Source organism: Hibiscus syriacus, unplaced genomic scaffold (genome assembly GCF_006381635.1).
Source record: "Hibiscus syriacus cultivar Baekdansim isolate YM2019G1 unplaced genomic scaffold, ASM638163v2 tig00112353_pilon, whole genome shotgun sequence".
NCBI classification, from domain to species: Eukaryota; Viridiplantae; Streptophyta; class Magnoliopsida; order Malvales; family Malvaceae; genus Hibiscus; species Hibiscus syriacus.
In genome coordinates, this window is record NW_024063313.1 from 45,234 (window position 1) to 60,980 (window position 15,747).

At 32.4% G+C, this 15,747-nt stretch overlaps 2 protein-coding genes and 1 pseudogene across 2 annotated transcripts; 2 read left to right on the forward strand and 1 right to left on the reverse strand.

Moving 5' to 3' along the window:
• Positions 1–1,521: 1,521 nt before the first annotated feature.
• On the reverse strand, positions 1,522–3,861 carry LOC120178553 (annotated as a pseudogene).
• Positions 3,862–10,165: 6,304 nt separating this feature from the next.
• On the forward strand, positions 10,166–11,477 carry LOC120178554 (protein RKD1-like). The gene is made up of 4 exons (XM_039184373.1): positions 10,166–10,278; positions 10,360–10,505; positions 10,711–10,955; positions 11,136–11,477. The coding sequence occupies exons 1-4, from the start codon at positions 10,166–10,168 to the stop codon at positions 11,475–11,477; spliced, it is 846 nt and encodes a 281-aa protein (XP_039040304.1).
• A 1,649-nt stretch (positions 11,478–13,126) lies between these two features.
• LOC120178546 (pentatricopeptide repeat-containing protein At3g47530-like) lies at positions 13,127–15,184 on the forward strand. The gene has a single exon (XM_039184362.1). The coding sequence runs from the start codon at positions 13,153–13,155 to the stop codon at positions 15,061–15,063; it is 1,911 nt and encodes a 636-aa protein (XP_039040293.1). The 5' UTR covers positions 13,127–13,152; the 3' UTR covers positions 15,064–15,184.
• Positions 15,185–15,747: the final 563 nt, after the last annotated feature.

The following is a 15,747-nucleotide window of genomic DNA, read 5'->3' on the forward strand; positions in this document are numbered from 1 at the left end:
CTTAAAAATTCTTTTCCGAGAATTTTTGGTGTAATAGTTAAAAAATGTGGGAAGATAAAAGATTTCGGGTGCTGGGTGAATGGTATATGCGAGTGGAGGATTGAGTTGAGAAGAGAGTTATTTGAATGGGAGAAGCAAATCTGGTGTGATTTTATCCTTGTTTTGAACAAAGCTATATATGCTAATCAAGGTTTTGATAGAGTTTATTGGACTGGTGCGCAGGATGGTATATACCATCATAAATCTTTCTGTATAAATGTGGCTTGTGATGGTAGGTTAGAAGATCCTGTGTGGAAAATGGTATGGCTTAAGTTTGTTCATAGTAAGGTTTCGACATTTGTGTGGAAAGCAGTCCGTCAAAGACTGTCGGTCATGCTGGATTTGGTTAAAAGAGGAGTAATCTGTTCAGACCAGCTTTTTTGTGTCTTTTGTAATAGCGATCCGGAAGCAATCAATCATGTCCTATGTCATTGTGCAGTAATTTAGACAGTTTGGCAACGATGGTGTAGCGTTTGGGAAGTTTATCTGGTTTTCCGTATAATGTAAAAGATTTATTGGAGGCATGGTTTTCTCTAAAGTTAAGGAAGAGGGTTCGGGATCTTTGGAAACTTGGTTTTTTTGGGCTGCTGTGGGTGATTTGGAATTGTAGAAATAAGATCAGATTTTCAGGAGTATCTCTTTCGGTTGATCACAGTTTTCATAAAGTGCTGGTGCAGATTGGGGTCTGGGCTAATAGCCTTTGGCCAGACCTCATTCCAGTGATGAATGATTTTATGAATAACCCTGAAGCTTTCGCTCGTGGTTCTTAATGCTGAACCATGCTACTGCGCCTATTGCTGTTCGATTCTGCCCAGCTGTTTTTGTATTTGTTTATGCCTTAGCTGTTGTGGTTCCCTGTTACCGTGTGCTTTGTTCTTTCTCTGGGTTTGCTTCGTCCAGGTTCTTGTGGACCATGGTGGTTCGGATTGGTACATTTGGAGTTAAGCTCTGTGGTGTGGTCAGTACCTAAGTCGAACTCTTTTTCCTCCGTATATGTTTAGGGAGTTTTTTAATGAGACGCTTGGGATGGTTACTTTGTAAATCCTTCAATTCGAAATTTCAATACAAAGTACTTTTTTCAAAAAAAAAAAAAAAATTAAAGGAAAAACTGGAAAAGGCCTTTGGTATTGATTCCATTCACACGGCATGCACAGTCGCTGGTTCGCTAGACCAAAACCGAGTCTTTCCTTCTATTACTTCCTTGAGTTGCAGGCTGCAGATGAACTTTATAAGGTGAACCATGGAAGTGAGACGATGGTCGATGATAATGAACTTTAACAGCAACTTTTTGTTGAAAAACCATCTTCATGAGAAGAATCATTTGATGTTGGTTGAGGGATGGACGTAGAATTTTATATTAGAGGTGAATGTCTAAAATTTCAGGAGGAGACGAACTTATAAAATTTCACGGGTAGAAACAGATTTTTAATAAAAGAATATGATAATTTTAAATTTTTAGGGGGGCGATTGCCCCACTCGCCCCTATGATCCGTCCCTGGTTGGCTCCTCGTTTTCTTCATCCGCAGAAGCAGGTTGGTCGTTAAGATCAATTGTCACATTATTACTTTCCTAGCAAATTGTCCCTTGGCGCGAGTTCGTGTTTCAGCTAGCGTTTTCCGGTTAGCATATCTAATCCTCTTATCGAAACAAAACACTTTCCTTTTCTGCCTGAATTTGGTCAATGCTGCCTCTCTTCTATCAACCTTAAGCGATCTCTTTTCGCCAGAAGATGAAGTTCCAAATGTTGTACATGAGTGAGAAGTCGGCACCTGATCAGACAGTACGAACGTATCAACCTGGAAGTACGGAAATGATGCCGCCATCCCACTTGCATGAGGATGGGAATGACATTGTTGAAGATGATGGTAGCGCAGTTGAGGCAAGGAACTAGCACAATTTCTAAGGTCGGGGAGGTTGTTCTGAAACAAATGGGACGGTGATGATGGCATCGGTACTTGATTTCCCCAAGAATATCTCTCCCATGTGTACCAATTCTCACATACTTCAGCATCATTAATCACATGTTGATCAGAAAGCATAAGATTTCCTTCAATACTTTACTTTTAGCAGCATTTTCATCATTCAGGTTTGTCACTTGAGTACCGTTCGGCAAGCCACCAATATTCAGCTTACTCTTCTTCGGACCAGATAATAATTGACCTGCGCAAAATGTCACCAACATTCCAACATCGGTAAGGATCAGTTTAAGAGCAATCAACCAGTTCTGCAATCACTTATACCTGGATGACAGTCTGATGAATCAACCTGAGGCGGCTCTCCAGCAATGGCAGCAGACTGAAATAGGAAGCATTTAAATGAATACAAACAAGAGGTTTCTTTCATAACACCATCGATTTTCCGTGCATTACAAGTAACTGAAGTATCCTTTCAGATCTTTTCGATAAAGGCATGCTTAGAGATATGATACTTCGAACCGTATCATATAGCTAAACTGATACTGTCTGAGACTAGGACTTCAAATCATACATGCAAAATTCAGATATGTAGAGGTACAATTAATATACATTTGGAACTTATAATTGAAGCAAGCTTTACGCACCAATAGCGTCATGGTGCAAGACCATTCCTAGAGCAACAGTTTATGAATCAAACATACCTTTCGCACTTATTTTTTAAACACACAAAAACTCATAATTGGTTTCTCAACTTCAATACTCACTTCATCTTCCCAATGTGCCGTAACACCCATCTCCGGATTGGTGCTTGTCTGGGGCTGGTCATCTGAAAACAGAGTAGAACTGTTTGTATTAGCATCACTCGGGTCTGATGCAATTAGTTCAACACCACAGTTCAAGACATTCTTATCTGCCAAACCAAGCTGCCAGGGAAAGCATAAAATTGAATATCAAAACACTCAGAGAAGGCAAAGGAAAAGTAAATTGCTATAAGCGAACCAAGTGCCGCCTTCTCCACATGGGCGTCCACAAGTTCGACAGTCCATTCTTTCGTAACGGCTTGACAAGATAGCCAGCAGCATCGAACCTCGAGCACTTCACAGCAGCAGAGATGTCATCCTGTGCCAACATCACTTGTCATAGAAAAGAAGGAAAATATACAATGATCAGACCACAAACACTTGGGAATATTCATTACCACAAGAAAAACTTACTGATAACAGAAATATGGCGCAGTTCCTTATCCCTCATAACATGCTTTAACATCTTCATTCCTTTGGTTATTGGGAGGTTGACCTCAGAAAGAATGATGTCGATCTCCGGTCCCTCGGCATTCAACGTCTTGATCATCCGTCGAGCAGACATTACCGTCATCACTGTCAACAAGAAGTAACACAGAATCATGGAGCTGATACATCGCTTCTAAGATAAATATGTGAAGTGTCATGAAACTATAGGGAAAATGACACGATTAAACGCATGGATTTTTTCAAGCTATAATTGCAATTCTTCTTCAACATTGATTTTTAGCATCTAAGCTTCACTCATATCAACCATTTTCATCACACGGTAAAATTCGAAACCAGAGTAACAAAAAATTATAACAAAACCCAGAATTCAATTCCAAATACCCAAAACAAACAGTTTAAATTCAATAAGAGATCATTTAAAAGAAGAAGAAGTGAATTGTACAGACCCTGATAAGAGCATTTCAAAAGAAGTGAAGAAACCTCATCACGGTTCTCCTTATCAATATCACATAGCAAAATCCTCACTTTGCTCCTGTCGATAAACCCATCTTCAGCTTTATTCAAATTCAGCTCATTCCTCTCCATACCCTCTCTACCCAACAAAAAAATCTCACTTTCTTTTAAACCAAAAAAAAAACCAAAGAGATCAATCTCTATTTTCATAGGCCTTGGCTTAAAGTTTATTTTCCTTGCCATTTTAAATGAACCACCTTGCATATACCGGCAAGCGAAAAAGCTCAAGTGGACCCGACCCAAAAGTCGGGATCTAGAGTCCGATGATGATGGCATGAGCCATCACTGGCTCATATTTGATTTAAGGGTAAATAATATTATTATCTTTTAAAGTGATGAGTTCGAGTTTTTTAATAATGAATGCTTATGTGTAATGTTTAAATTCAAAATTTTAAAAAATGATAATAAATTATTTATCTATTAAAATTGTTCTATTCGTGTTATTATTCAAATGTTATAATAAAATTAATTGGGTGATTGACTTATTTTTTTTATAAAAACGGGCTTTTTTATAGGAGAGTCACTTATTTTTTCACAAATTTTATTTCATCAATTTTTTAATAATTTTATTAAAAATTTATCTTCATGTAACGTTTTTGCCAAAATAAACGTATTTGTCATGTTTTTTTTAATATTTTAAATAACGATAAACTCGTTTCATCATAGTTTACCACCTTATTAATTTATTTTTTTCAAAGCTTCTCAAACTGAGAAAAATCTGATTTCAATATATATTCATTGTCCAATCAACATAACATTATTATAGATTATTTTTCCCCATCATTTCATCCTTGAGATTTAAAAAGATATGCTATAACGTCATAAAATAAAAGAGGTTTAAAAAATTAAGTTTTAAATTTAAGAATGAAGATTTCATAAATATTTTAACACATTTAAAAGAAATTTTTAATATTTTTCATAATTTTAGAAAGATAAATACTTACATAATTTTAATTAAACGGAAGAAAAATTATAAACGAAATAATTTAAATGTTGAATAATTAAATTAAAAATTTTGATATTAAATGCTTAAAATATAAATAGTTACCGATTGGATTCTAAACATTTATATAGGAATAGATAGATAGATGGTGGCATGGGAAAGGTTAAGAAGAAGAAGAAAAAGGTAAAACTGAAAATGTGATAAAAACATAATTTTTTAAGTTAGACGTAATTTAACAGTTATATATTTTTTTAATATTTTCAGTTGAACTTAAAATATTACGAAAAATATAATATTTTCGATTGATAACTCAACCTAAAATGTTACATTTTTATTATATTTTTGATTGCGTCTATTTGGATATTGTGGCAGTGGGGAAAGGTCGAGTGCTAAAATAAAAAAAGGTCAATTACATCGTTCCTGATTGTACTTTACTCTTTTTCCTATTTTGCTCATTGTACTTTCAATTTTTTTAATTTGCTCACTAAACTTTACAGTTTGAATCATTTTGCTCACACTGTCGTTAACTATTTAACGATGTTACGACATGGCATAAGAGATGTCATAGGCATCAAAATGACATTGTTTTGAAAAACTCAAATATATATCAAAACGACGTCGTTTAGAATCATTATAAAAACTTTTTTCTTCTTCATTTCTTTAATTTTTTTCTTTTTTCTTCCCCCATTTTCTATGCACTCTACAACTGGTTGTCGCTATCAGCCACCACGCCATTTTCATTTCGGTCACCGTTCATCGTCGTTGATGGTGGCCATTCGATCTCAAATTTCATGGGCCGTTTCATTTCAACCCCATGAGTCTAAATTTGGTGGCTGTTTCATCAGAAAATGTCTCAAAACCCGTGAATCTAAACTAAAACTTTTTGGCTTCCTCACTTTCAATCTTAAATTTGTGGACTTATGAGCAAGTTCTGACAAAATGGATGTCAGATTTAGACTCACGATGTCGAGGTGAAGTGACCCATGAAATTTAAGACCGAACGACCACCATCTACGGTAATCGACAGTGAACGGTAGTGGCATTTGACCACCTTCAGTTTTTTTTTTAAATTATTTTATATTAAAAACAAATAAATAATGCAATGTCATCAAATCGTTAGAGAGATAACGGGGAATGAGCAAAATGATGCAAATTGTAAAGTTTAGTGAGCAAATTAGAAAAATTGAAAGTATAGTGAGCAAAATAGGAGAGAAAATAAAGTAACGTGATGAATGGTGTAATTTACCTAATAAAAAATTATATCTAAAAAAAAGTAGTCCAGCTGAAGCGGAAAGTGCAATTGGAGAGTGTAAAGCAAATCCCACATGTTAAAATGAAACCCCTTTATTATTATTTTTAGTTAATTGCATCGTATGTCCTTAAACTACAACTCTCATTTTAAATGTATTCATAAAATTTTATATATTTCAATTTAATCCTTAAATGATGACCCTCATTCTAAATTAGTCCTTAAAATTTTGAAAATTCTATTTTAATCCCTAAATATAACCCTATTTATAAATTGGTCCACAAACTTTTGACTATTCTAATTTCATCCTCAATTTCATCCAAATATGTAATTAGTTTCAACCATGATTTAACTTAGCCTAACGATTTTATTAACAAGGGATGCTATTAGTATCTACGTATAGTTTGGGATGAAATTGGAATGTTCAAAAAAATTGAGGACATTTAGAATAAAGGTCATAGTTTGGGGATGATATTGAAGTGTCCAAAGGTTGAGAACTAATTTAGAATGATAGTCACATTTTAGGGATGAGATTAAAACATTTAAAGTTTAGAGAATAATTTAAAATGAGGATCATACTTTGAGGACATGTGATGCAATTAACTCTTTATTCTAGGTAAACTACACTAGTGTCAATTGTGAATTTAAATAAACAAATCATTTTTCTAAATTAAAACTAAGTTTTTTTATCGTTTAAATTGAAACGAACATCTAATGTGTCTTAATATAATAATATTTTTAGTCCCTAAAATTTATTCATTATATTAATTTTATTTTAAATCAAAATAATTTAATAAATTATATTTTATATTTAAAACTTTTATCAATTTAATATTTTTTCTGTGATACTATCAAATTGAGCGAGTCTACTAGATAAAAAAATAATTGAATAATTACATTTGATCATAAAATAACAAATTACTCGTAAACTCTTATTTGACCATGAAAGTAACAAGAAAATAATATATCATTTGAGAGGAAAGAGCAAATAGTTCAAGAGAAAAACAAATATTAAACCAATGATAATTTTAAATATGGATGGTTAAATTTATATTGTAGAGGAACTAAATTATTAAAATAGATCGACTAAATTTCGAATATACAAAGAATACAAGGACTTTAAGCATATTTTAACCTAAAATAGTCATGTTGAGTCTTGTCTCAAAATTCTCAAATTCTTATTCAACATCGATCATTCTTTGTGTTTTGGGTTGATATAATAACTTGTTTCTCTATCATAATTCTATTTTTAAATCAATTCAAATTGAAAAAGAGTATCCCGGTAATTCAATCTTTAAACATATATACTTATAATTTACGTGAATATCATGTTTTATGTTTTTTTATTATAATAATCATGCAGATATAAGCATAAAAAATATTAAATATACTAAAATTTTATTTTTTAATATTATTCAGAATTTTTATTAACTATTAATGATGCACACACACATTACAAATATAATTGCTTAAACCCAAAATCTTTAAAGAAAAACTCTGTCTAATACTAAAATCACTCAAAAAATTTGTTAAAATTCTAAATATAAATACATGTATTCGTGTTGAGATTAAAATTATAACACCTAATCTATTCTTGGTGAAGCAATAGCTTGTGGCCCTAAACTTTTCCAAACTCTTCGTTGGAGTTCAAATTAAATTGGGTTTGAATTAAATAAAATATGCTTATATAATCGAGTAGTAAATCTTGGTCCATGATGATTTAAATAAAAAAAAGATAATATTTAATGGGATAAAAAGAATTCCATTTCTAAATAAATATGTCACTAATTTATAATATAATCTTTTCATTTTATAGTTGTCGTGTTAATTTTTTTTAATTTAAAAATGTCACATCAATGAATTTAACCATTATTTAACCGATATAATTAATCAAATTTAAATTTTAAAAATCTAAAAAATAAAGGAATTATATTCTTGAAAATAAAAGTATGAGGACTACATTCCAAATGTATGAAGAGTACAAGGGCTAGCGACATGTTTTAATCTTAAAAAAACATTAACTCCATCTATTTTCATTTATGCGATTATATTTGTAATATTAATTAAAATCATAATATTAACTATTACATCAGTTTAACCTAAAAAAATTCTTAATAATATAACAAATTCTTTACGTGAATGTAATAGTTATGCGTTGAAGTTTTTCATTGAATTGGGTTAGAATCTCAGGCTAAATAGTTTTTTTTATCTCATTTTCTGATCAACTAAAGAGTGACATGTGTTATTATTTTTTTTAAGGTGATGTATTATTGGGTATATAATGGGGGATTGTCTCAGGAAAGGCGGGCTAATATACGGCTAATATACGGTGTTACCGGATACATTATAATATATTTAACAAATTCGGTTAGCGCTACCTGAAATATCGAGTAATAACAATGTTGTAGGTGGAAATCATGAAGAAATATTAAAAAATTTGACAACCGACAAACTTAGCTTGTAGGTTTGTGTCGATACAAATTAAAAATGTATCGATCCATAGCAACATAACAAGTAAAAATATGATAAAACCGATGTCATTATGATAAAACCGGTAAAGCGCTACCGGATATATTGAAAGTGTCGATAAATTAATATAAGTGTCGACACTTTTGTAATTTAAAAGAGAAGAATTATAGCGTCTAAAAGGTGTCGATACTTTATAAAAATGTATCGATTCATATCAATATAACAGGTAATAATATGACAAAACAGGTCTCGAAATGATAAATCAGTAAAAAGCTACCGGATATATTGAAAGTGTCGATAAATTAATATAAGTATCGACACTTTTGTAATTTAAAAGAGAAGAAGTTATAGCGTCTGAAAAGTGTCGATACTTTATAATTAATAATTCTTCAAAATTAGGTGACTAAATTGATAATTCTTCAAAATTAGGTGACTAAATTTCAAATTAAATGATAAAATTACAAGCACCAAATAGTTGAGTGACTATTCAAGTATTTTACCATTTTCAAAATAAATACTTACGCTTTAACATATTATACACTTACGATTAAAAATAGCTGCTTGCCCCTAAGTTTTCATGAAAAGAACATTAAAAGCCTAAAGTTTATAATTTTAAAGTGAATAAGAAATAAAAAAAGATAAATTTATCCTATATTAAATAATTATTTTCCTTAAAAATTACTTATTTTTGTTCAAGGCTTTTCCAGATACAAAATAATGAAAAATTATAATTTATAATTATATATTAAAGATATTTCTTCATAGCCAACGTTATTAGAAGAAACAATCATACAAACAAATATAAAACATAAAAAAAATATAAATCATAAAAAAATTCCTTATGAGAAATTCAGGAAATTGAAAGCTTACAAAGAAATGGAATAAATAGATTTATATGGGTGAATTTTGTCTTACAAAGGGACAATTAAGTAAATCAATGTATCAAATAATAATTCATAAATTCATATATCTAATTTTTTATATTAATAATATTTTATAGTTATCATCCTGAATTTTAAAAATTTTGTCTTGACTAAATCGGATCGATCCATGTCGCATTTTATATCAATAACCACCATCACTCTCGGTGAGCAATCTATAAATTCCTATAAAAATTTCAATTAGATCTTAGGTATGCCCTGAACTGAACTGGGGAGCCACCCCTAACCTAAACTTTTTATAGATAGATTATTACGAAAAGAAAAAAAGTCAATATGGGCTAATGAAAATATAATAATTACCTAATTCACATACAAAAACGGTTAATATTTAAATATATAATAGTTTTGATTGATATAATTAAAATATTGATTCAATTTAAAATTACATGTGCATCATGACTCCAATTATATGGATGCATATAACATTAATTTTTTTTATCTTTTAAAAAGCTTTTATTATGAGGGAGTTACACTAAAACACATCATTTTCTTTCAATTATAATCATTAATTTGCAGTTACATAAGATTAACTCTTTTAATTAAATGGGAAAAATCGTTTTGCAGTTACATATGTTAAAATATATATATTTTCAATAATTAATCTAATAAATTTATCATGACAAATATCACAAAGCAAAACACACGGCTAAGTATTAAATAAGCTAGAGATGGTCAGGATAGGTTCGTGCATGAATGGCTAGTTTTATATCCATCCATGGCGGCGCACCATCTTCCACTAATATCAATAATTACCTCATTTCTTCATATGCATACACACACATATATATTCATCGGTTCTTCACATTTCCAAAACCATAATTTCTCTTACAATACTTTAACGTAAAATGGGAAGTCACTGCTCCTTCAATGGCGGTTGGTCTAAGTCTGATAATCATCATGTGGTTAAACGAGGAGAATGTTCATCACTTATCCCTCCCCATCTTCCTCTAGATTTAAGGTAAGTTGGGGTTTAGTATCTTATATGTTTGTAATCGCGATTATTACCGTCTCGTAAAATGGAGTTCATTTTGTCTCTCAGTGCGAGTGTGTTGTTGGATTGGCAGCAAAACCACGCCGATGAGTTTCCCATCCAAGAGAGCTTTTACGACGATGCTTATCTTCCATTGATGAACAGTTCTTGCTTATATGCTCCTTTGGACATTGAACATAGTCCAACAACACAAGGTGATATTTTTTTAAGAAAAGTTTCGAGTTTTATGATGAAATGAAAAACAATGTTTAGTTTAAGTTGTTATCTGAATCGACTTTGGATTTGATTAGGACTCTATCATTTAAGAGTCTGATCCGACTTATCTTTAGATTTAATTACGACCCGAGCACAAAGGGTTGGGATTCGTATATTAATGCAGTTTTAGTAACATGTTTGCAGAGGAGCACCTTCTTGGATATGAAAATGGCAGTGGGTTTTGGAATGAGCTTGGAGCATTGTTTGAACCCAAAAATCAAAAGCTTTTGAAGGTTGATAATGGAGATCGTTGTGGAGAGCAAGGATTGATGAAGGAAAATAAGGCTAAAAGGGAAAAGAAAAGCAACCCTAATGCTAAATTGCTGTCTAAGGAAGTGATCTCCCAATACTTTTACATGCCCATAACACAAGCTGCTAAAGAGCTTAACGTAGGGTTGACATTGTTGAAGAAAAGGTGTCGGGAACTCGGAATCCGCCGGTGGCCACACCGGAAGCTTATGAGCCTCAAAAACCCTTATTAACAACATTCAGGTACGTACATGATATCTTCCTCGGGTCGACAATTTTTTTTTACGTAAAATAACACGAATACGAACATGAATACTTAGGTGTTGCAGACGGAAGAAGAAGGGGAGGGAAGCGAGAAGAAACTGAGGGAAGCAATGGAGGTTTTGGGACAGGAGAAGAAGATGTTGGAAATGATGCCGGACATGGAACTGGAAGACAAAACTAAGAGGCTTAGACAAGCGTGTTTCAAAGCGAATTACAAGAAGAGGAAGCTGATGAAGTCGACAACGATGGAGCAGTCGCCGCTGTCGATGTCGTCTTCTGGTACTACTGCTGCTGGTAGAGTACTACCTTATGACATGAGAAATGATGAAGAAGAAGAAGAAGCAGAAATGAAAGCTCTTTCATCCAACTCTTTTTCGTCGACCAACATCATCATCTAATCCCAAATTTGACGGTTTTCATTAAGAGATACTATGAGTGTTGATCCTATCGATCTTTTTGTCTCATGGTTTCTTGTTTGTTTGTAAATTCTATACATAAATGTAGTGGTGAATTTAGAAATTTAAAAATTAGATTAAAAAATTTTAATACTATTTTCTCTTCATCAATATGTATACAAATTTTCATATATATTTTTCTTCCCTTAATAAATTGAATTATATTTAATACATCGGTCTCTATATAAATGATAAATTTTCTATTTTATTATTATTATTATTATTAAGTCTTATTATTGTATGACATTTGATTTATGATTTAAATTTTATCATTTTAGAAATTAAGTGGGATCTATAGATAGGTCAAATTTTCTCTAATTTTTTTAGTTACTTGTTTGTTTATTTTTTTTTTCACCTTCATTAACGAGTGGCGACATTAGTTTTAGGGTTAGTTGTCTGTCGATTTTTTTTAGTCTATTTTTACTATACATATTTCTCTATTTTTTGGTATATATATATTTTATTTTATTTATCAGTCGCTTAATAGTTACTTTCATTTAATTTCTCAAGTTTGAATTTGATATCGTCTCGACTGATCAAGATGTTGTTTGTTTATTATTTTGTTGATTTTCTATGCTTTGGACTCTAAGATTGGATTTGGATATGTGGTTTGCGTTCAGAGATAGTTGTCTCACGACGCTCGAATCTAATTTGTGATTGTCAATGGTCTTTCAATAGTTTCATCTCTTGTTGTGGTTCGTGCCGATGCAATCAGATATGTTCGTATCAATTTTTGTTCAAGTTTTTGTATGAGTTTTTAACGTTTTCATTGTATGATCCTTGTATGATCTCAAATGACTAGTTTCTTGTGTAATGATTATAGGAAAATGTATTGATTATGTGTTTAGTTTAGATATGTAATTATAAGTCTTTCTTTGTAATTTTAGATAATTATATATATATATAATAATAAAACTAGCCACTTATAATTGCATAAAAAACAATTTTATAAATTAAGATGAAGTTGACTAAAATATACCAAAGAGATGAATTATCTGTAATTTATATATAATACAAGGATTATAAAGGTAATTTGACCGAAATCATTTCACAAATTTCTTGTCAGGGCATCTCCAATGCTACTCCACTTTGGAGATAGTATTCTCTCCAACCCATCGCCAAAAACCATATTCATTGTGACGATCTGTTACAAATTTTTTTGTATTTTTTTTAAATTTAAGTAGATTAAATTGTAAGATAGATAAAAATACATTGAAATTAGAAATAAAACGGTTCATTTTACTCTATGAAATGCACTAATTGAACATTTGTTGAATGAATATTCTAATTTCGAGAATTAAAATATATAATTATGTAACTTATATTTTTTTGCATTATTATTATGAATTATAATTTTTTTATTTATTTGTATTTTCGTAATATTATTTATGAATGTTTTATTTATTTTTTTATCTTGATATTTATTAGAAATATATATGTTTTATTTTATATTTACAAAATTAATACTATAATAATTAAATATTATAAATAAAATAGAATTGATGATAATGTAAAGTACTAAAAATGAATTATTGTTTACCTCCAAATAGATACGAAGGCCGGAGATGACCTTAGGGGCTTAAAACAAGAGAAGGCAAAAAGAGGAAACAGAGCGGGAATGACGCAAATTTCAGCATTCATCAACAAAGAGAAGCGCATCGTCTCCTCCATTAAGCTCTCCATCTCTTCTTCCACAAGCATATGCATCTCATTTCATCGACATTTCACGCCCGACACCTCCCAAGGAACATTTCAAAGCAGCAATCAAAACCCAAAGCCAATACTACAACAAGAACAACATAGACAAAGCATAGTTTCCCTCATAAAATCCACCACCCATGAACCCCATTTACTTCAAATCCAAGCTCACATTACACGTTATTCCCTTCTCCAAAACTCCAGAATTTCCCTCCTGTTTCTATCCTCCCTTTGTTCTTCTGCTCCCCGTGATATTCGCTATTCCCGCCTTTTCTTCTCTCAAATAGAAAACCCAGCCGCCTCTCACTACAACACTCTCATCAGAGCTTACTCTTCCAGCAATTCACCTAAAGAAGCCTTTTCTCTCTACAAAGAAATGAGACAAAAGGGTCTAAAGCCTGACCCCATATCGTTTTCTTTCGTCATTAAATCTTGTATCAAGTTTCGTTTGGTTTTTTGTGGTTTACAGGTTCATGGAAGGATCTTAAGAGATGGGTTTCGATCGGATTGTCTTTTACTTACTACTTTGTTGAATTTTTATTCGAGCTTTGCGAGCCGGGAAGAGGCTTGTAAAGTGTTCGATGAAATGCCTCAGAAAGACACCGTGGCGTGGAATGTATTGATTTCTTGTTATCTACGTAATGGAAGGACTAGGGATGTGTTAATGTTGTTTGATAGCATGAAAAATGAGAGTTTTTGCATACCTGATGATGTTACTTGTCTCTTTGTAACACAAGCTTGTGCTAATCTGGGGGCGCTAGAGTTTGGCGAAAAGGTTCATCGTTATATTGAAGAACGTGGTTACGGGAGTGCTCGTAATCTGTGCAATTCGCTTATAGCAATGTATTCTCGGTGTGGATGTTTGGATAAGGCTTATGATGTTTTTAAGGGAATCAGAGAGAAGGACGTTATTTCATGGAGTGCTATGATATCCGGGTTGGCTATGAATGGATATGGCAGAGATGCAATTCTAGCTTTTGAAGAGATGCAGAGAATGAGTATATCCCCCGATGAACAAACGTTTACGGGAGTTCTTTCCGCTTGTAGCCATTGTGGTTTAGTTGATGAAGGGATGGAGTTTCTTAATAGTATGAGCATAGAGTTTGGAATAAAGCCTAATATTCATCATTATGGGTGTGTGGTCGATCTTTTAGGCCGTGCCGGTTTACTCGATCAAGCTTATCACGTCATAATATCAATGAAAGTTAAGCCAGATGCAACCATTTGGAGGACCTTGCTTGGAGCTTGTAGAATCCATGGTCATTTCACACTTGGAGAACGAGTAATCGAACATCTGGTTGAACTTAAGGCTCAAGAAGCAGGCGATTATGTTTTGCTATTGAATATTTATTCATCAGCTGGTAATTGGGAGAAGGCGATGGAACTGAGGAAGTTTCTTAAGGACAAAGGCATACAAACAACACCTGGCTGTAGTTCAATCGAGATTAAAGGAGTGGTACATGATTTTGTCGTGGACGACATTTTGCATCCACGGAAGCACGAGATCTACGATAAGCTAGATGAGATTAATAAGCAGCTGAAGATTGCTGGTTATGTTGCTGAAATGACATCAGAATTACATGACTTGGGTGCAGACGAAAAGGCAAATGCACTCTCTTATCACAGTGAGAAGCTGGCTCTTGCTTTCGGGGTTCTAGCGACTCCACCTGGTGTAACATTGAGAGTTACCAAGAATCTTCGTATTTGCATTGATTGTCACAATTTCGCAAAGTTTCTTTCTGGGGTCTATAACAGGAAGGTAATAATCCGAGATCGAACCAGGTTTCATCATTTCAGAGATGGACATTGCTCTTGTAATGACTATTGGTAGGGAAGCTTCAGGGTTGTACAAAACAATCTGCACAGTGTTAACCTTCATCAACCCTCCGAATTTATGTTGCAAGTACGACGGGAGAGGTGGCGGTTTACGGTGCTAAACACAGCGGATGTGCATTAGGGATTTTCGGTTCACATCTTCTGGTGTGGACACAGAACCGCAAGTGAGAGAGACATAGACAAAGAGAGATCCATATTCTTTGATCTTTCTTTTGTGTTGTATCTATCTTTCCTGTTTATACCATCTTTTATCCTAGGATCAGTTCATAGATAAGGCCAGATCAAAAGTTGAGGTTCGAGTTCTGATGTGTCAGTTTTTATTATCCATACAGTTGATAAATGATAACCTTCCTATTTATTACTAATGTGTTTTTGAGCTATCCGGCAATAAACGAAATAGTATAATACTGTCCCCAAGCTTTAATGCTTTGGGTCTGAAAGGGATCAATAATAATAATAGTTACTATAGATTTAAAACCATGCTCTGCCTGAATGAGAGGCTCTAGGAACACCAGAGTTATTTTAATAATGTGTTTGAATATCAATTTATATTAATTGATATTTTGCATTAATATTATATTTGACTAATTTAAATATAAATATTTAATTCCTTAAAGATTTTTTTTTTAAAAAATACAACCATCTTTTAAAGAAAAGTTGAACATACGTAGTTTAAGAT

Bases quoted from the DNA above. Each gene is read 5' to 3' on its own strand.
- LOC120178554 (XM_039184373.1), top strand. From the start codon at position 10,166: ATGGGAAGTCACTGCTCCTTCAATGGCGGTTGGTCTAAGTCTGATAAT. The intron at 10,506-10,710 runs GTGATATTTTTT...ACATGTTTGCAG, and splicing joins ACATAGTCCAACAACACAAG to AGGAGCACCTTCTTGGATAT. The intron at 10,956-11,135 runs GTAGGGTTGACA...ATGAATACTTAG, and splicing joins AAGCTGCTAAAGAGCTTAAC to GTGTTGCAGACGGAAGAAGA.
- LOC120178546 (XM_039184362.1), top strand. From the start codon at position 13,153: ATGACGCAAATTTCAGCATTCATCAACAAAGAGAAGCGCATCGTCTCC.